General features: G+C 48.3%; 1 protein-coding gene across 2 annotated transcripts; it reads right to left on the bottom strand.

Annotated features, from left to right (window-relative positions):
- Window positions 1-2,290: 2,290 nt before the first annotated feature.
- LOC129125708 (UAP56-interacting factor-like) lies at window positions 2,291-14,339 on the bottom strand. 2 transcript variants are annotated; one of them, XM_054641285.2, is made up of 9 exons: window positions 14,175-14,339; window positions 11,766-11,909; window positions 7,955-8,097; window positions 6,565-6,689; window positions 5,617-5,698; window positions 5,148-5,191; window positions 4,992-5,066; window positions 4,229-4,340; window positions 2,291-3,471 (listed from the first exon to the last, which is right to left on the bottom strand). In XM_054641285.2, the coding sequence occupies exons 1-9, from the start codon at window positions 14,254-14,256 to the stop codon at window positions 3,376-3,378; spliced, it is 903 nt and encodes a 300-aa protein (XP_054497260.2). In that variant the 5' UTR covers window positions 14,257-14,339; the 3' UTR covers window positions 2,291-3,375. The 2 variants fall into 2 exon arrangements, with proteins under 2 accessions (XP_054497260.2, XP_054497259.2); XM_054641284.2 differs by having other exon boundaries at window positions 5,617-5,701; window positions 14,175-14,337.
- Between the last annotated feature and the right edge of the window lie 7,051 nt (window positions 14,340-21,390).

Genomic DNA, 21,390 nt, shown 5'->3' with positions numbered 1-21,390 from the left:
GCGGGGCGAGATCGGGAGCCCGGTGCTTCCAAAAAATGGCTCTGGAGCTGTGATTACGAAATGCTAATGAAAGCCTCGTAGACCCACATTGTAAAGCAATTGTCATATGTTTGATGAGCAAAATTCCCTTTTAAGCCTTGAACCTCAAGAAGGTTTGGGTTGAGTTGGTTTGGGTTGGTTTTTGTTTATTTTTGCATGCATATGTCATGCCTAATTGGGGGATCTAAGGGAAATTCCCTCTCCAGGGGGTATGGAAGAGACTGGCCTTCAGCCAGCAACGTCACTGACAGACAGCTGAGCCATTATTGATCACTAAGGGCCAGAGCTGAAATCCCATGTGGCTGATGTCTGGGTGACTTTCAGCAGAAGCCCTGAGCCAGGATCCCTGAGCAGGTCCTGAACAGTGCAGGATTCAGTGCAGAGCTCTGTGGCTTTGGGGATCTCCCTGTCCTGGCACACAGATTGCCCTTCCAGCCAGGAGCTCTGTGTGCAAAATGCAGCTGTGGGGGGAAAGGGTCCCATTGTCACCTGCAAACGGTGTGGCTGTCTGCCTCCTCTGCCCTCAGCTCTGGGTACTCATGGGGGCTGTGGCATTCAAGCTTTCAGATGAAGATCTGCCAATCAGTCTGGCTGGGCCACAGCTTCTGCTCCTGCCCTGAAAAAAACAATCACTCCCTGGATTCCCTACAAGAAAATCAGGCCAACCTGTATAAACACTGCTGAGTGCTGCCCTTGGTTGAGGTTCCAGCCAGAGGGGGTGGAGGGTGAATAAACCCAGACTGGTGTTGGGCCAAGTGTGTAGGATGATTTTGTCTGCAGACATGGAGCAGGAGGCACAGTGGCTCTGCAGCTGGCTAGAGTGAAATAGTGTATGGGCCCCTTGGAATAACAGATAAATAGAAAGCAAAAAACAATACTGGATGAATCTTCCACCAAGTTCTCTGAAACACAACGATACAAGTGGCTAAAGACACAGGTCAGTGGTACTGCAGGTTCAGTGCAGTGACCAAGCAGGGCCACAGGGCTATGCTGGTGTCCTCCCTGCCCTGGGATGCACGGTGGGGACTCCCTTCTAACCCTGTGCAGGTGCTTCTTTAAAAGTTCTCAGTCACCACCGGAGATGTTACTCTGGAGGTGGTGTTGCCTGGCTGACAGAGAGCAGAAGATTTCCAGGTAACAGAGCTGCCCTGGTCACAGAGCAGCCCTGGCCTGTGTGCAGCCATCCTGGCTGGGAGCTCAGCCAAAAGCAGCTGCTGCCATTCCCCAGGTGGGGACCTGCTGGGCCACAGCACAGGACAGTGCACAGGAACTGAAATGTCAGATGAGCACAGGCCTCGTGTGCCCCAGCCAGGGCTCAGGAAGCAGCTGAACTGTGTCACACAAATACCCCTGGGCAGCAGCTCACCCTGTGCACAACAGCAGGGATAACTCTGTTAGGGACAGTCATTCTGTGCGTTTAGCACTGTGGCACAATGGGGTATTCTATGCCTGTTGGGCTTAGCTCACACTGTGCCCTCTCCCAGTATGTTTTTTGTGTGATGCTTATGCATTTTGGCTGCTTGTGAATGCAGTGCAAAGCCTGTTTTATCTCCTGCTACATAAAAAATCACACAGCACTGCAAGGGAATCAAGCTAGGAAAGCAGGTTTTATCACCTAAGCCCTCAATATAAATTTAAAGAGTGGTTAAAAGATTATAAGGTACAGATTGCTAAAAAACATTTCTTTGGAGAATAGAATCAGGGTGCGATCTGAACAGCAAAACAATGTTTCCCACTCAGCTTTGTTCTTTCAGGACTAAATGGCTCCATCCCTTTCCAACCTGGCTGAAGAAGTGCTCAGGTTTTCCCACTGAATCTGCCATCTTCTGTCCATATTTATAGCCAGGAGGCAACTGGAATCAGAGATCCTGCCACTTGTGACTGTGTTTCTTGTTCAACTTTTTAATTTCCGTGACATACAGATTATTTGCAGGAAGGGGTGATGTCTCCTCCAGAGTTCATTAACCTGGGTGTTGGGGTGCATTTGTTTAATTTTGAACATACAATTTTGAGTAGCCAGGACTGCTCTGATAATTTTGCCAGTAACATTCAAGGCATAAGAGATCACAGCAAAGATTTTACAAAATACCTATTGAAAACCTCACACTGCTTTGGAGCCAGCTTGTAAAGCAGTAAAGTGCCTGCAGGTGGGCAGCAATGGGGACCAGTTTCCCCCAAAGCACCAGTGTCACACAGAAGCTGAACTTGCACCAAAGAGCTGTTGAAGGAAAGGAAATGACCAGAGGTGACATTGACAAGTTAAGTTTTTTATTCAGTGCACTGGACTCATACATCACTGCTTCATCAACTAAAACATTTCACACATTCCTATAAAACCAATGCCAAGTCCAGTCTCTTAAAGATGCTCGGTGTAAAACATAAAGCAGTCTATCAAATATTTCCTGTTATAAGTATAGCTCAGAGCCCAGTAACAGGCTGTGTCCAGCATGTTCAGTGCTGGGTTCCACAGTGGATGGAGGATGGAGGAGTTACTCAGGGTTGATGCAGGGCTTCATTGAGAAATGTCTAAACCCAGCTCATTAACATCTCACCCAATGTTTATCAGAGTGCTGCTGCTGGTTTGATTATGCTGCTGCTTTGAGTATGGGTGGAGCTGCAACTACAAAAACCCTAATGCAGAACTACTCAGCACTGGAAAAAAAATGTGATCTGGGCTGGGGCAGCCTGTCTTGCTCCGTGCTGAGGACAGTGACTCCAGCAGCACGGCATGGCACGTCTCACCCCGTCCCTGCAGCAGCAGTCAGAACAGCACAGCAACCCACAGAGAAATGCAAGGTGCTCAGGCCTGACTGGCAGGGCAAAGCAACAGGTTTTCAGGGTGGAGGGGTCTTACACTGCAAACCTCTGGGCAGGGATGCCTGCAAGCACAAGTTGGGCAGCTGGGTGGATACCGGTGATTGTGGGCAGCTGCAGCATCCCCACTTTGCTCTGTCTCCCATGTGGGCAGGCACATGATGCTCAAAGCCTCCCACCCCCAGACAATGTAGGGAAGGCTCTGTGGTCTACCCTGGTCAGCACAGGGTGCCCTGGCAGGGGGACAGGGCTGGGGCCAGCCCTACAGCTTCCCAGCAGAGCTCTCCCAGCAAATCCATCTCCGCTCATCCCCCTCCCTGCCCATGTCCCACCTGCCCTGTGCTCTGACCCAAACGCTCATCCTGCCTGATCCCTGCCCTCAATCACTCATTCACTCTGTGTGGAAGGAAGGAGACAGCACATTGCCAAACCAGCTATCTCAAAGGGAATCTAAGGACTTTTATTGAGGCCTTGTCAGGGAGCCTGGAGTGTCCCAGGCAGCCCCTGTGCCGAGCGCGTGTCCTAAGGCATGGTGACCGTCCGCCGGGCGCTCCTGGCCGCTGTAAAGCGCCTCTTATTCCTCAGACCAGAGAACCTCTCATCCAGCGTCAGGCTGGTCTGCAGGGGAAAGCGAGAGCGAGTCAGTCCCCTGTCCTGTGGCAAAGCACAGCCAAACTCGTAGCAGGGGTATTGATTAGAGCCCATCAGTCAGGCTGGTGATTCACAGCTGGTTAGTCAATTAAACCACTCAGCACACAGAGACAGGGAGCTCGACAGACTGTGTGCGGCTGGAAAACCTCCAAGCAGCTCCCAGCCCCAGGACACAGGGCATCCTCGGCAAGAACAGGAGCAAGCAGATGGCATTTGAGCACAAGGCATCGGGTAAAACCAAACCGTCCACACAAGAAACGCCGGCAATGAAGAAGGTGGAGCAGGATTTCTCAGCTGCCCCAGGGCTCTTGGACCATACTTCAGTGTAAAATGTGACACCAAGAAGGGCACCAAAGCAAAGAGCGAGCAAAGCCCAGAAGTGCCATGTGTCTCTGAGGAATGGGAAGCACTGACAGTGAAACAGTCCCCTCTGGCCAGGACTACTCATCAGCAGGACCTCCCTGCTCCAAGCAAGCACATGGACAGGCCAAGACAGGCCATCAGAGTGGGGAAAACTGGGCTGAGTCTGTAGTTGCTGAACAGTCTTCTCAAGTGCCTTCAGTTTTGTGAGCAACCTGGCCAACACAGCTACGGGACTTTCCTGCCAGGTTGTGTTAGATAAACCCAGCTGGCAGCCCCAGAAACCTGAGTGTGACGTTAAGAGCTCAGTGGCAGGGCTGCTGCAGGGAGCCAGGTGCCTCCTGTGCCGTCGACAATCCTCTACCTGGTTGGCCATGGCGCGGAAGTTGAACCTCAGCAGCACCCCCCGGGGCTGGGGCTTGGCCACCCGTGCTGGGGCTCTCTGGCTTCGCAGGAATGGGCGCTTGGATCCAGGCCTGGGGAAAGCACAGAGCTGCAGTCACTCAGGATGCTGAGGCAGCACTTCCCATCCTCTCAAACCAGCACGGAGTAAAGGACACACCCACACACTGCACCCGTCCCATGGCATGTGTGGCCCCTGGCAGAGCCAGGAGAGCAGCTGTGCAGGCAGAGTTCAGCACTGGGGACTGTCACATCCAGGCCATTGAGGGGTGCTCTCTGCACCCAGGACATGCACAGCGCCCTCACCCACCCTTCTCTCTGCCCCCAGCTGGGTGCCAGGTCCTGCAGCTGCCCCTTTCCAGCCTCTGAGCTCCTCTTACACAGCGAGCACAGGGTGTCCCTTTGGGGCACACAGTTTCTCCCAATACCCCACAGCCAGCACAACCAGCCTGCCACCTCTTCCCACAAGGGTGCTTCCATTTCTCCTCATTCTGCATAACAAATGAGGGCTCGGTAATTACAGATTACCATGTAATTACAGGTAAATACACGAGATTTTGATCTCCTTCTGATATGCTGGGAAAGGAACCAGACATTTGCTAACCATTTTGGGTCTGAACCATTCACTGCACACTCATTACAGAAGTGAAGCTGCAATAATGCTAAAGGGATTTGCAATGGCTTTTGTAGGGCTCCCACCCTAACAAATCACCTCATTTACTTACAGGCTGGGCTGGCCCGCCTGGGGATTAAGCACAGAAACCGTCAGAATTGCTCCTGGGCTGGGTTTCACTTGCCACCTGCCGAGACAGGGAGATTTATCCAGCTTCAAGCCTGAAAGAGCACTGTCTATTTGCATTGTGCCTTTGTTCACCAATTACCTTCTCATCCTTGGCGGTTTCCCTTCTCCTTGAGAATCCATCTGCTGTAAAATATATTTTAAAACAATTACTTCAAAGAATTAGCTCTCAGAAACAGTGACTCCTTTTCCAGGATTTTGTTTGGCGTATCTGAAGAGCTCCTTCCTTGTGAGTTGTCAAGAAACGTGCTAATCTGGGGTTTCCCACTGGCACAGTGATGTGTATGGGGTGGCTTTACCTTGCCCTGCTTGTGCTGCTCTATAAACTGCAAGGTTTATTTTTATCACCCTCCCAGGATTTATTTCCCAGCTGCCAGAATACCAAGCTGCATTAAAAACTGCCTTCAAATACTTTCCTACCAATGCATGCAGCGTTCAGGTCTTCCCCCTCTCTCCCCCCCATTACTTTAGGAAGCACAGCTACAAGTGGGCTGGTAAAATGTGAAGGTTTGTCACTAACAGGCTGCAGAGGAAATGTCTCAAGCACTGACCCATCTCTGGAAGCGAGCTTTGGAGAACCACTGCTGCATCCGCTTCTGCTGGAACGCTGCTCCTCTGTTCAGCAGGAAAGGCCTGCTAAAGGACAGAGACAAGAGGTGAGGATCATACAGGTATCTCTAACATTTAATGCCAAAATACCTAACCCAAGCTGCTCTAAAAAAGCAGTGTAAGAAGCAAATGAGGCTGTGTGTTACCAAGCCCAACAGGTTTTTCTGCCAGCAAAGGATTTCAGAGGAACTTGATTTTCTGCTCAAATGAGGCAACAGTTTGTGTGTTCTGAGCTTTGCTCATTAAAAGCAAAAAACATGGGAGGAAAATCATAGAAAAAAATCAGGTCAGAAAGGACCTCTCAATGTTATTCAGTCCCTGTTCTGCTCAGAGCAGATGAAGGATTGCAAGGAGCTTCCTTTTGAGCTCAGAGAACATAATGATCTCGATGAGACAGTGCCCAGCACCTGGCACACTGCCTTCCTCACAGCTCCTGGGGCACAGTCTGCTCCTGCAGCCCCTCACTGGGACACACTCCCTGTCTGCCCATCCCTTATGGCTGGAATCTGCATTTCCTGCCTGTATGAAAATAAATGCTATTTCACCCTTCAAAAGTTTCCCAAAGCGACGAAGTTTATTAAAAATACAAAGGTCACATTTTCTGTGCTTCCTGAAATAAAATCACAGATTAATATAGGCATTATTAACTATGAGCACGAGGTTGTTTTCTTTCCAGGTGCCTTCCTAAGATACCCAGGGGTATTTTTCTGGTGCTGCACATGCACATGGCTGTAGCCACACCCAGCTGGCACATACAGAGAGAGAAATCCCATGAGTTGCACAGGTAAAAAAAATCCCATGATTTGTAAAAAAAAAAAAAAAAATCCCACGAGTTGCACAGGTAAAAACCACTGAAAACCGAAATAACCCAGAGTTCCCAAAGATTTTACCTCCTCCCTGGGGCACGGATGCTGGCAGCATCTGCTCTGAATCTCTTGGGGCTTGGAGATGGCTGTGGCTGTTCCTCCTGCTGCCCACCACTGCTTTTGGCAAAAGCATTGCTCTTCTTGGTGCCCTGAAAGAGCAGGGAGACCTCAGCAGTTGTCACCTGCAGCACAATCTTGGTACAAGAACAGGGGTGAGGGCAGGGACAGCACACAAGGGGCTGCTCTCTGCTGATAACAATCAGTGAGGGGGTGCCTCACTTCCTTCACATGGAACTACAGCTGCCAGGGAGAATGTTTCATTCTAATTGGAATTCTAATTCATTTCATTCTAATGCTGCAGAAACCAAAGAAGAAAACAAAGATCAGTCCATGCAGAGCAAGTCTCACAGAAGCTGTGCATTACAGCCCTGCTCAGGTTTCCTTTTGGTCATCAGCTCTTTCTTGTCTGGAAGGTGCATTGCCTGGACCATGCCCTGATGCATGGAACACACCAGAAGAGCCTCAGCAGGGTCTGTCCTGCAGTTCCAACAGTGGCTTCTGTGGGACAACCACCATCATGTCAGTACCAACTAACTGAGGTCTACTTCCATAGTCTTCCCCCTTGATTTATTCCTGCAAAGTGGAAGCTACTGTAGAATTCTGCCTCCTAGCAACTGCTTATTACTCTCTGTAAATACCAGCCACACTCAATATCTGAGTCATCCTGGTCTTTCTTTTCAGGAATAACCTCACTCCTTGCACATGCATGCTCAGTTTAGGGCTTTCATATTTATACCCCTACAACACATTCAGTAAATGTGCCATCCTGTTCAGCACTTGGATTTTTTTAAAAAGCTCAATGAAATCTATGACCTCCTAACTGAGTGGATTTTCATCAGTGCAGGAAAACCCAGCTGCCTCTCACACTATCTGTCACAGTACTGGGAATCAGCATCTCTGGTGGAAAGTGGATCTCTGAACCAGTCACCTGACAAGTCACCAAGTCCTTTGACTTCACAGGAACTTGGAAAATGCTCTGGGTGGAGAACAAATAACAAAGAATCTTAACACACCTCCTCTAAATGATAATAGTAAGATGAGATGCCATGGAATTAATTTTAATGGAAATATTTTTAAACCTTTTCATATCAATTCTAAAAAATCTTTTTTAGCAAAACCCATGGGAACTGATCAGTAAAATTATGCTAAGTCAGAAGCTTTATAAAACTAACTGTAAAATTGCTATTCCATATTCATGTATGTCTGTACTCACCTATGCATACAAATGCTGTGCACAGGCATTAAAAGATGGTGGTTTTTATGCAGATTGTTCTTTGGGGTGTTCCAGGATCACAAAATTGAGCAGATTTCTACATGACATTGGGGAAAAGCCAGACCTTCCTCATTGCCCTACCTCCTGAGCTGAGTCCTGGCGGTTCAAAGGGCTCACTCCTTGGAATGCAGCAGCTGCTCTTCTCTTGCCCCCAGGCACAGCATTCCTGAACTGTCTCCGACTGAACTGCTGCTGTCCAAAGCCTCTTCTGAAACGCTGAGGTCCTAAAAACAAAGCCCTCTTACTTTAGCATCATTCAAAATTCAGTTTATGACTAGATTACAAGGTTAACTTAATGTGAAACAGGAATATCTACACAAATAGTGGTGCAAAAGTCACGCTGATTCCTATTAAATAATTAATTTTTCCAATGTCTCTCTAGCACTCTTTTTGTATATAGGACTGCCATACACATTACTTGATGTGAAAGAACACAGAAGAGAAAAGCCTTTCACAATTTTGATTCCTCATAAAGACAGGAACACCCACATCAGGAGACCTGTCAATCTGTTGTCAGAGCTCACACTGCTATGAATTAACTATGAAACAGAAAAAGCATTTAGATATAGATATACACACAACTTGAGCATGCCAAAGCCAACCCCACAGCAGCTCTGAGGGCCCACATCACAGTATAATTTTTATTTGTGTGTGTGTGTATAAATATATATATATCTTTTTGTTTGTTTGTTTGTTTTCTTTTAGCTTGACACACCATAGTCTCTCCTATTGAAGTGGAAGTGTCCTGCTGCTCTTCCATGATCCACACACACCCACTGTACGTTCTGCATTTTTCTCCCCTAAGCCTGCTGATGATTTTGAAGAGTGCTGAAGTGCTGAGCGACAGGAAAGCCCTGTCAGACTGAGGCACAGTGCTTCCAAACCTAATTACTCCACATAATAAAATTCTGTAGTCATAATGAGGCAGCAAGTCTCTGAGTCACTGTGTGAGCTGCCACAGGCACAACAACAAAGCCTCAGCTGGAATGCCAGGATGGAATTTATTTCTGTTACCTCACAAACCAGCAGATCCCTGAAGCAACACCTAAGCAACACCCAAGCAGAGCCACTTGGGCACAGGCAGCAGCACCATTCAGCTTGGCCCAGTGCTGGACACTCACCAGGCTGCCCTTCACACCAGTTTATCAAGGGCTTGCCTGCACAGGGTCACCACCATGCTGTGTCTGATCTCTGTATCAAGGCAGGGAGCTCAAGCATGTCCAGAAGGGTGCCCCAAGTCTACCAAACACCTCCATTATCTATAACCAGATGTTCTACTACTCAGTGCACACAGAGGGTAAACAGCAGATGTGTGTTTTCCTTCACTGCTGCTTCACACTTTGCTATCCCCAGCTGCAAGGTCACTGAAGCTCCTCTGTTTTCAGCCCATTCCCCCCAACAGCTGCTGTACCAGTGAGGTGTGCCCACACCTTGGGGTGAATAAATCAGGCACAAAGCTGTGTGGGAGTGCAGTCTCACTGACACAAACCACAGAGCAGTGAGGTGCATATATTGATCTTACATCAACTGCTACGTGACAGCAATTTATACTGCCTTGGAGCAACTGCAAATGAAGTGTTCTGAGGCAGCAGTGGCATGGCTGTGAGGGGCCACAATGAATGAGGGCTGCAGCCTCAGGGTGTAACACCAGCCAGCACCAGCCTGAGCTGCTTACACTGGAACGTGCTTCAAGATGATTTGAGCTGCTCTGGCTCTAAACAGAAGGGCACCAGGACAGGCCCTTGGGAAGCAGACCCCAAACACCATGCTGGGGTGCTTCGTGCCCCACGGCCAGAGGTCTGGCTGGGAACATGCACAAAAGCACAACACAGTTCACGAGCTCTGGGGCCAGCTGTTATTTCCTTTGCAGACAATGCCCTCTCATTGCAGGAGTGCAGGTGTGTAAATGTTCCTCTCGTGACAAACATTCAATTTTGGCCAACTGTTTTTTTTTGACCACGTGCAGACTTGATGTAGTCAATGTCCCTCTGATTTTTTCTCCTTCTTCTACTCTCCCAGCCTGTTTTTGGCCTGCCTTGTTTCTCTTCAGCCCCCACCCTGGGCCTGTCCCTGTCTCTTGCCTGTTGGCTGGGCTGCTCTCCTCCTGGACACCCAGCCTTGCTGCACAGCTCTCCTACACCCTGGAGAGGACAAGAGGCTGAGCTCAGCTGCCTTTCCTGGATCCTCATCAGGGCAATGGCAGGGACTGCTGCAGAAGGCAGCCCTGACTAGAAAATCATGTCCCTGTCAGTCTGCTCCTATTAGAGAGCCTGTGCTCAGCAGTGCACTCAGTAACACATGACAGAGCCATCAGCCTCCAAGGGGGACCCCATCACACCAGCTGGGGACCAAGGCCTCGCTCTGTCATCTGTGTCCTGAAGTGTGACACATGGGAGGCTTCATGTCTGCAAAAGGTCTGGCAGATATTAAATAATGTAAGAACATTTCAATAAAACCCCACAGTGCCAGCAGCTGGGGAACAACCCCCCACACACACCTCCCATGTTTGGGTGTGTGCTCAGAGCCTAGCTCTGAGCACACCTGGGATGGCCAAAAGGCACCTCTGCTCAGCCAGTCCAGTCTGGGCACAAGTTCCCATGTCTGACAGACTCTTTTTTCCAAGGATATTTGAAATTCAAATTTCTTGTCATTAAAAATCATCTTTCCCCCACTAGGGAGAAGGTTTAAGCCATATTCCAAGAGGGATTAACAGCACTTTGCTTGCTGGTTTAATCAGCATAATACCCTTCCCCCTCCTCTGTCATTACAGTCCTGGGCTCCTCAGATCATCATTTTGATAATGGTTATCACATCTCAGCCCAGAAGGGACTGCATTTCAGCAGGGACCAAAGTGAATCGAGCCCCTGATGAATTATGGGCTAAATTCCCAGTCATGCTGAGCTTCCCCAAATTGCTACTGACAATCAGCACCACACAGCATGGCAGGTCTCTGCACTTGGCAGGGCTGAATTCAGACTCCCTGAAAACCTATGAAATACTAAAACTAGCAGAAATAATTATATAAATTAACAGAAAAGCTCTCCCTTCTAAGAAATAGGGGAAAAATATTTTATTGGATTTGCATCTGGGTGCAGTAATTGCTGGAGTGCAGGAGAATATCAAAGCCTGTGGGTTCTGATAGAAAATTCAATTTGCTAAGGGCATTTATCACCATTATGATTTGAACTAGAACAATCCTCAGTAAGGCACTGTTGGTGGTCACCAAAAACACAAAGGTGGGAGGCAGAGCAGAGACAAGTAGGACTGCCCCCAGTGATCCCACTGCCCTGATGTGTGATTGGCACTCCAATATAGGACTGAAAAGATATTTCTGAAAAATATCACTAAAATCTTCAGGGAGTGACTTAGCACTAATTAAAAAAAAAAGTTCGTAGAGATGTCATTTCATGAAGCAGACAACTTTGGTTTGTAGGTAAAAGCCAGTGGAACAAAACAAAGGCATGATCACTCAGTATTATAAAAAAAACCTCACCATAAAAATAGCATGCTTGGCAAAAGTGACAATTTAGCCTCAATAACTGAGCTATCAAATACAGTTACTGAGGGGGTAATTTTGATAATTTAAGTCTGCTCTGGGAAAATGAGGATTAGGAAGAGGCATAATTAAAATATGCAAAGCCAAGGGGAATAGAGAATAGATATTAAGTCACTTTAAATTAGTAATTCATGAGAGTAGAAGGGAGAGAAATGGATGAATTATGCTCTGAAAGGGCCCTGATATTCCATTGTTATGGGGAGAAAAGCTAATCAGGGCCTGAGCACATCTTATACGCACACAGAAATTGGATAGGAGAAGGATTTAAGAGCTGGATTTTGCTAAAGATGCCTTTCCCAGCCTGGCCAGCCTCTGCTGCCTCAAGTGCCCATCTACCTTGCAAATTCCTCTGCTTCCAGGCTCGGAACCGGGGCCGCCCATAGCCGGAGGCTGAGCTCCTGTTCTTGACCTGCTGCCTTCTGCTGTCGCCCACGGCGCTGGCATCTGGCTGCTCTTTCCTGTGCCGCTTTATGATGTCATCTGCAATGAAATGAGGAGAAATCCATGGAAACTGCACTTTCCACCAACAGCCATTCCCTCTTTGGGTGCTCGGAATTGTCCGCGGTAAACACGGAGCTCGCTGCTCTGTGAGCTCCGCTGGGCAGACAATGAAAGATTAAGCTTAGCTTAGAAAGTATAGGATCAATTTACTGGGCTCCTGCAGGCTGGAGATTAGAGTGCAGCAAATGATTTACAAATGTGCCACCATCCAGCACGTCCCCACCATGGCAGGACAGAGATTTCAGACCCCATCCACCGAGGGATCTGATCCTGCAGACTTCCCAAAAGCCTAAAGGAAGAGGTTTCTGCAGGGGCACCAGGAGCTCAGTGCTGGGCAGAGAACTTTTCTGAGAAGGTCTGACTTGAATTGCTGTAGGAAAGGTGGCTCATGTGACAGATGTTGAGCTACTTGGATCATGCACAAAGTAGTGCCAGGTGCAGAGCTCTATCAAGAAACACCTCAGGCCCCTCCATTCTCAATCAGCTGGTCTGCAATCAACGGGATCTTCTTAACTCAAGCTCTTCTGATGAAGAGGAATGGCAAAGGCAAAGGATGCCTCTTCAATAATTCATATCTTCCAATATTTTTTCTTTTAACCTCAAATCTTCCAGAAAATACTTTGCAAATAATAAAGGCACATCTGTGAAGCTGCAGGCAGAATGTTTTAACTTGAATGAATTAGCAAGAAATGAAGCGTCCAAAACAGGCCCTTTCCCAGGCAGTGGCTACTCCAGCTCCTTAATGTATCACTGGAGTCAAAGGACAGAAGTACCATCAGCTTTCAGTGGGTGCTCACCATGAATTATCAGACCTCCAGCACTGCTCCTTTGTCATCTCCTATCAAGAAACTCCTGCGTCCAAATGAATACAAAGCCCAAGGAAAAGAAACTAGAGCAGATGTAAGAATAGGCTGCTTTTGTGATTTCTCTTTCAAGTCTGCCAGGAAAAGAATAGGCTGGGGAGATGCTGGGCCATGTTCTTGGGATGAATTTGCTAATGGTCTCAGCTAAATGTGCCTTTGGGGCACGTGTGATTTGGAGCACAGGATGCTTTGAAGCGTTTTGAAAGCATCCCTGCACACTCTGCAGGGAGGTGACCACACTCATCCAAGGGTGGGCTGTCCACAGTATGAGGAAATGAGAGGGGCTGAATGCTCAGGTGCCTGATCTGTCACCTTTCAGTGTCTTTTCTGTTTGGGTATGGGTTGTTACCCTGCCTTTTGTGCCCAAAACCATGATGGGGTTAACAGAGCGCGGTAATGGACTACTACACAAGGCTGCAAGGGGATCCTGAGAGCTCATTTCTGGTACATCTATGCCCTCGAGGCAGAATTAGATCTATCAGGGCAGTTTTAAAGCAACTCCTGCAGTTTTTTGTGACTGCTAACTCATGTAAGGCACAAATGTATCTGAAAGCATAGAAAAACCACCTGATGGAAAAAGTTCTTCACCAGGGGCCTCTTGTTTTCCAATTTTCTCTTCTACCCTGAGTAAGGAGTATTCTGGATGGAATATGGAGTTGGACCACAGGAGGTCTGACTCAGAGAAGCACTAAGGGAGAGCAAAAGCAAAGGGAGCATCACACATCTGCAAAGAGAATGTGCAACACTATGTGAGAAAAATAAATCAAAAATAAGGGATCCACTGTTGCTATAGCTCCTCATAGAAACATTGAAATAAGGGTGCATAAGCCAAGGGATCAGTTTGAGTTTGCAGTGGAAAATGTTCGTCGTTCCTAACAAATGACTCTTCGCTGGGAAGAAATGACACAAGGTTTCAATTAGGAAGCTGACCCAGTAACAAAAGGTGCTGGTGGACTTTCCTTTCCCAGCAGAAACACCAACACGATAATCCACCAAGATCTCTCATCCATGCGTCAGAATCCAGGCCTGGGGAGTTCACGGCAGGGCGGCTGTCGGTTGTTTATGCTCAGTCCACATTCCCCGTGCCAGAGGAATGGCGAGCATGGCAGCAAGCTGCTATAAATAGCACAGCAAGGCCATGGCCCCCCTTCCCTGTCAGCGGGGCTGCTCTGCCCGAGCCCCCCGTGCCGCTGTCCCGTGAGCCCCGGGCTGCTGCCAGCCCAGCCCAGCTCCGAGCCCGGGCCCGCACACGGCCCCTCCGCCCGAGCTGCCACCGGCACAGGGACACCCGCACGGCGGGGCCACCTGCGGCCCGAGCCCGGCCGAGCCCCCGCACACAGCCACCCCGGCTCCCCGCCCGCACGGAGGGCCCCGCACCTACCCAGGGACATGTCGATCTCCTCGGCGCCCGGCTGCGGCCCCGCCGCGGGGCCCGGTGCGGGCTGCGGCCCCGCCGCCTCCATGGGCCCGGAGCGCTGTGCGCTCACTGCGCCTGCCCGGAATGTGCCGGCCCCGGCCCGCCCCGGCCGCCCCGGGCCTCGCCCCGGCCCCGCCGGCCCCCGCTCAGCTGTCCCTGCCCTCGCTCCGCTGCCCTGTCCCCGCCCGGCTGTGCCTGCCCCCGTGCCCCGCTGCCCTGTCCCCGCCCGGCTGTCCCGGTCCCCGCCCGGCTGTCCCTGCCCCCGTGCCCCGCTGCCCCGTCCCCGCCCGGCTGTCTCGGTCCCCGCCTGGCTGTCCCGGTCCCCGCCCGGTTGTCCCTGCCCCCGTGCCCCGCTGCCCTGTCCCCGCACCGAGCGGCCCGTGCGCCGCCTGCGGCCAGCGCTGCTCCCCGCCCGCGTTCAGCCCTGCCCTGGCTGCCTGCCCTCCGCACCCTCCCCGGCGATCCCTTCCATCAGCACCTCCCCTCCATCTCTCTGCCTCAAGCACCGTGCTCCAGCCGCTGGGCTGACACTTTTCCGCTTTTCCCCACGAATCCTCCTCCCCCGGGCTTTATGCCGGCAGCAGATGCATCTTAACAACCCGGCAGTCAGTTCTGAGCCATGTGAACTATGGAATGACCTTGCTTCCTTCTGAAGACCAGAAAAACAAGCAATTCTACGAACAGAGATGATACTCATATTCGTGCATGAAGTCTGTTCTCATTTGTGAGTGCCCGGAGGAGGAAGCACCCATTTGGGACTGGTCTCGGGGCAGCATCCCCATCAAACACAGAACTCAGATTATTCAGGGATCTTTCAGTCTCTGTAACGTTGGTTATGGCACCAAAGCTATTCTACATTTTGCATACAAAATGCGAGTTAAACAATCTTCCTCTACTTTAAAAGACAGGTGAAGAAATAAAAAAGAGATAGGAGAACAATATCTTCCAAAGGGCTGCCATGCATCAAGTGAGGAGCATGCTTTTCCCTGAAGTTTCCATGAGATAAATGCTGTGAAATAAATTTTCTCACCATGTGCATAATAGGGGCCACATAAACAGTGAATAGCATCTGCATGTTCTGTGTTTTCAATACAGTGGTTTTTTCCACCTTGCACTTCAAATGGAAGAGAAATTTCTAGAAGCAGATCAATCAGGGCAAGAATTGCCTCCTGGTATGTGTACAGCTCTTGGAAAGATCAAGTGCTTCTAAAAGTATTGGTTTAGGGAGTTCTTTCATGAAAGAAAACAATGGAACAGTGCTGAGGGAGCAGCAAACAACCTTTGCTTTATTTTGCAGTGATGCTGCAGAACGACCATGGAAGCAGACTGGTGTGAGAAGTGAGGAACTGGGGTTGATACCATGTTTGCAATGTTCTGTGGTACACAAGGTGTGCTGGGGGTTCTGCTGTTCTCTGGGGAACCTGGCTCTAATGCTCTCTAGTCCAAGAGAATTCCTCCAAAGAAACCCTTGGGATTTCCCAGCAATTTAGCCAGAGTATCCAGAGAAGCTGTGGCTGCTGGGAAAGGACTGGAAGTATCCATATAAGCCCAGCTTTTAGTGATGTACTGGGAGAGGAGGTTTACAGCTCTATCATTTCCTAGCACCCAAGGAGGGTGCAGGACAGGGCTCTGGGCAGTGTCCTGCAAAGCAGCAGCTGTCCAGAGACACGAGGGCAGGGCTGCAGCAGGGCTCTGCAGTCTCCTCAGGTACAGGCTGAATGACCCAGGTTTCCACACAGGGCAGCAGCTGGAGTTGGTCACTCTGTGAGGTCAGTGTCATGAAAGCTTCCCTGGCTTTCTTGGACACTGTATCTTCAGAAAATCTTGGACACTTGTATCTTCAGAAACTCTGGAAGCAACAGCTGAGAGATTTCCAGCAGTGTTTCTATTTGATCACATTTAGTGAAACAAACATTTGGGACCAAAGAAGACAAAGGCAGAGTTTAGAAATGGCAATTCTAAAATATTCAAAGGACATTTTTTCATGAAACTACAACACAGCTTTTGCAGCAAATTCCACTTCACCAGCTGAGAGGTTTAATTAACTGCTTTCCTTCAAGTGCATAGCATTAAAGGCAGAGATAAAACCTTTCCAAGCCATGTTTCTTCATCTGGGAAGTATGAGCTGATATGTGCTCTTATCTCTCAACTGCCAGTCTGTGACCTCTTAACATCTTGGCAAGTGTCCCATTTGCTTAGTATGTCTGAGCACTGCCATCACCTCAGTCCTGGGCAATTTCTCATGTCAACAGTGGAGGTGACACGTGCTGGAGCTGGTGAAAAGGCCTCAAGAGCCAGAGCCTCCTCTGAAGCACAATCCCCCTGCCCTGGAGAGGACTGCAGGTGTCTGGCAGACAGACTTCATTCTGCATCCTCAAAAAGGAATGTCAGGGATGTGACTTTCACAACTAAAAAGGGAGATAAATAAATGAACAATGAAAAAAGAAACTAAGTGGGGAGGGGGAGTATTTATGTCATGCTTTCTTCTAGAAGTGTTTTGTGTTGACTCACTGATACTGGGGCACCAAACCATCAAGCTGAGCCCTCAAAGAGCACTGGGGCACCTCTGCCAAGGGCACCAGGTATTCCTTCCCCGTGACAGGCACAGGCAGGACTAACTTGTTCCAAAAGAGCAAGTGTTACTTTGGGGCACTGGGCCTTTCAATTTATCAGATGCTCTGCTTGTCATACAATGAAACCCCAAGGAGCCTAGAAGGCTTTTAGTTAAAACTAAACAAAAAAAAAAACTCAGTGGGAGAAAGGAACACATGCCAGGAGTCTAACACTTGTATTATCTGAAATGTGTTCTTGGTCTCTAAGTAGATTTAGGAATCTTCTGCATGTTAAATTACTTATCATGATTTATTGTTGTAACAAATCTTACACCGTGATCTCAAAATTAACACTGGCCACTTTGTCTTTTACTCCCAGAGGCACCTCATATCACAGTTATTTAATACAAAATTGCAAAATATGTGACTGTTCACTTTCATTAAATGGACCTAAAAGTACATGACTCAATTGCTGATAAATGTTTAAGTTTTTTTCTTGGGAACTAAGCCCAGGTGGCTGTAGGAATATATGTCAAGGTAAGACTTGGAATCTGCATGCACACATTTTTTATCTGAGGGTGTGGAAACTTTCCAGCCTCTCCCAGAATTTCTCAAAGCATAAACAATCACTTAATTCAATGGACCAAAACCCTGATCACTTTTGTGACACTGTATTTTGCCCACAAGGGGGATGTTTAGGCCTTTTAGTTTATGAGAAGCCCAGGACCATCATTCTCAGCTCTTCACAAGGAACACTGGTAGGAGTACAGCTACAATAGCTTGCTCCAAAACTGGTGAACCACCACTAGAAAGAGCTTATGTTCTATTGTTAGATGCTGAACATGGCCTTTCAACCATATGTTACCACTTGAAAATCATCTTCTTGAGAAAATGGAAGAAAACAAAACACTTCTTCAGGCTCTTGGAAGAAAATTCTAGTTATACCAGTATTTCTTTATTTTGGCCATACCCAGAATGAACTACATTGATGATGATAATTCAGTTTTTATGCAGAATGTATGCACTGTAAGCCACAAAGTGGCTGAGGTACACACATCACTGAGCTATGCTCAGGGAAAACAAGATCAATCACATATAATGACAAAATCCTTGCTTTGCTTCTTACAAATTTAGCAGATGCAGCCTGCATAGAGCAAAACTGAGTTTTTTAGAGAGGGGTTGTTGGCTTTTTCTCCCTCTCTCTCTCTATATGTATTGAAATTGTCATCTCAGTCTGGCACATGCAAAACCGCTGCTACAACACCCATAAGCTGTACCTCTGGACTATGCAGAGTTATATCACCCCACAGTGATCCCATAAAAAAGCTCATGAACAGAATGACAGGGAGCTGGAAGCTTCAGTGCAATCTGTGACCAGCCAAGCAACATTCCAGTAAATGGAGATCCACAGCTACACCACCCTTGGCTGTGCTGCTTGTTGTCATGTAGGAGAAGTTTCAGTTTATGCTGCTTTTAGGAATCTCTCAATGTTAAAGTAAACCTTCACTGAGAGGGCTACGTTTCTAATCTCTCCAAGAAACAAGCAAGACAAGTGTGCTACTGCACAGCAAACAAGTTATTCAAAATAGAATAAAAGGACAAATCCTGCTTGAAATCACACCAAAATGCTCAGTGAAGGACCAAGGCCTCTGCAGCACTACAAGAAGATATTTGCAGTGCATGTAGCTGGAATAGGTGAGGATTGAAATGATGCCTTTAAGGAGAGATGCTGCCCTCCCCACTGCCTTCAGAACTGTTTCCTCGTGCTCAATGAAGCATTGCTAGCTGTGCAATGAATCAGATGCTCCCAATGGGAAAGGTATCAGGAATATTCTCATTAATGGATCTGCTCTCTCATTGTGGTCTGTACAAAAAGACTTAAGGAACAGATATTGCTTGCCAAGGCAGCTAGACAGAATCCTGCCTGCTTCTTTTCTATTCAAGCATCAGATGCTGGAGTATTTTGAGCTATTTCTAGCTCTTTAAAATGGTGTTTCAGATAAATGACTGCCCTTTAGTAGAGATAGAGTGGCATTTGCCTTTTGATCTAAGAAGGAATATATGTATAATTTGCTTGCTTCACTTTCAAAATGGGCCAGATGGTGCCATTTTAGTGTGAATCTTGAATCCAGGTATTTGGAGATTATTTTAACTGCCTGTGGGAAGCTATGCACACCTGCAGGTCTTGAAGAAGAAAAGCAATATCCATGACACATAGAGCATGTGCTGATAAGATAAGTAAACACAAAGGATTTGAAGAGGCATCAAGGAGATGGCACCAGGATCATGGAGTGTTGAAGGAACAGTGACTGTTACCTCAGTGTCTCACCCATGGAAGAGTACTGAGTGTACTTATAAAGAAGCACAGCAAAAACAGTAGGAAAGCTCTTGTTTAATTGCTTAAAGCAAAAGGAAGTCACTAAAGGATGCAAAAAAGGTCTGTGCTGACATTTCAGGAGGATTTAATTTCTCTAAGCAAATGGCAATCCAGAGTGACAAAGCCCTGCTGTGTGTCCAAGGACTTTACTCAGGAGCACTGAAAGCTCCAGGGGTGTCCCTGCTGTTGACAATCCCTGTTCTTGGCCAGAGGTGGCAGAGCTTGTGTGGCCTGGCAGAGGCCTGCCAGCCCTGTGGAGGTGTGGAGGGAGCATCACTCTGCACCCTGCCAGCCCTGTGGAGGTGTGGAGGGAGCATCACTCTGCACAGTGCCCTGGGCAGCACCTCGGCCTGTCACTGTGCTTTGATGTCCTCCCACAGGCCTGGCCTGCCCCAGGACGAGCCTGCAGCACACGCTGCAGGGTGACAAAGGTGAGCCAGGACTCCACTCCTGCTGTCCCTGCTGTCACAATCAATTTCACACCAATGCTGCAGATAATCCTGCCTGGCTCTCTGCAGAAGGCAGTGCCCTGGGGAGCTCTGGGTCTGTGAGCCATGATGCTGAGCAGGGCTGAGAGGAGGAGCAGCAGCAGGCAGAGCAGCAGGATGGGCACACAGCTCTCACTCCCTGGTTCTGAGCTGTGCCAAGGGCTGCCTCACTGCAAGAGTTGTGAGGAACCACATCTTGCATTCCATGTTGAAAGTTAGGTAGATCAAAGCCTGATCTAGATCCCATTCCTTGAGGCATTAACATTACATTTATTGAAGTCATATCTTAATGAGTTTTCATCTCATCTTTGTGGGTAACCACAAAGACTTTCAAAGTGGAAGCTCTTCATGGCAGTGTGGATTTTCAGAAATTTTCAAACTCCTGAAACTCGATTCTGTCTGGCATGGCTGCAAGAAAATATGTTTGTCATGTGAAGTCTCATGGCAACATCTGAGCATTTCTACTTCTTCCTCTACTCAGCTTCCATAATAAATAACAATCTCTGTTCTACAGGAGAAACTGAGGGATGGCACAACTATGGCTTACTGCTCGTTGTGCCAGGAAGGTTGCTTTGGGAAGCCTTCTGCCACTAGACTACTAACTCTGGTTTTGCTTGTGAAATGACAAAAAAAGGAGGGCATAGGAAAAAAAGAACTGTTGAAAGGCTGTGAAATTATAAATAAAAGTAATTAGACCTTAGCATTCCAGACATCTGTTTTGGTTCTGCAGCTACTGGAGGTGATAAATGACCCCCACAGGTAAATCTGCTCTACCACAGGAATGTGCTGTCAGCTTTCAAACTTTTGCCTGAGTCAGCAGCAATTTGCTCAAGACAGTTTGCAGATTGGGAATTTTTGGTGAACAGTTAGGAAAAGCCTCAGACATTGCTTCCAGCCTACAGCATAGGAAACTTCAGTTCCTTTGAAGATGTGAGATGTGAGACTGAGCAAGCTTGGCTTGCTTTTTGTATGAGCACCTGCAGGTACAGTGAGTATTCGGTTAAAGATAAAAAGGCCCCTAATATGTGAGAACTCTGGTGACAAAAAAATGCTTTAAATCTTTGGTAATTTGTCAGACCTATTTCATACAAAGAGAGCTTAGCCTCTTTCTTTATCTAAGTTGGGCTCTAAAGAGGAAGAGGCTGAATGATGTGGCTGAGAGAGAGGACAACCAAACTGCACCTCTGAGCTGGCTCTGTGCCGTGCCACACACTTTGGAAACTCAGAGCAACTATCTCTAACATTTAATAGAATTTATGTGCTGGAGCTGGTCCTGGCTCCTGCTCTGATTCACTCTAGCCAGCTGCAGAGCCACTGTGCCTCCTGCTCCATGTCTGCAGACAAAATCATCCTACACACTTGGCCCAACACCAGTCTGGGTTTATTCACCCTCCACCCCCTCTGGCTGGAACCTCAACCAAGGGCAGCACTCAGCAGTGTTTATACAGGTTGGCCTGATTTTCTTGTAGGGAATCCAGGGAATGATTGTTTTTTTCAGGGCAGGAGCAGAAGCTGTGGCCCAGCCAGACTGATTGGCAGATATTCGTCTGAAAGCTTGAATGCCACAGCCCCCATGAGTACCCAGAGCTGAGGGCAGAGGAGGCAGACAGCCACACCGTTTGCAGGTGACAATGGGACCCTTTCCCCCCACAGCTGCATTTTGCACACAGAGCTCCTGGCTGGAAGGGCAATCTGTGTGCCAGGACAGGGAGATCCCCAAAGCCACAGAGCTCTGCCCTGACCCCTGCACTGTTCAGGACCTG

This window comes from Agelaius phoeniceus, chromosome 14, assembly GCF_051311805.1.
Source record: "Agelaius phoeniceus isolate bAgePho1 chromosome 14, bAgePho1.hap1, whole genome shotgun sequence".
Classification (NCBI taxonomy): domain Eukaryota; kingdom Metazoa; phylum Chordata; class Aves; order Passeriformes; family Icteridae; genus Agelaius; species Agelaius phoeniceus.
Note: the sequence above shows the minus strand (reverse complement) of the source record. Positions and strands in the feature narration are given on the sequence as shown.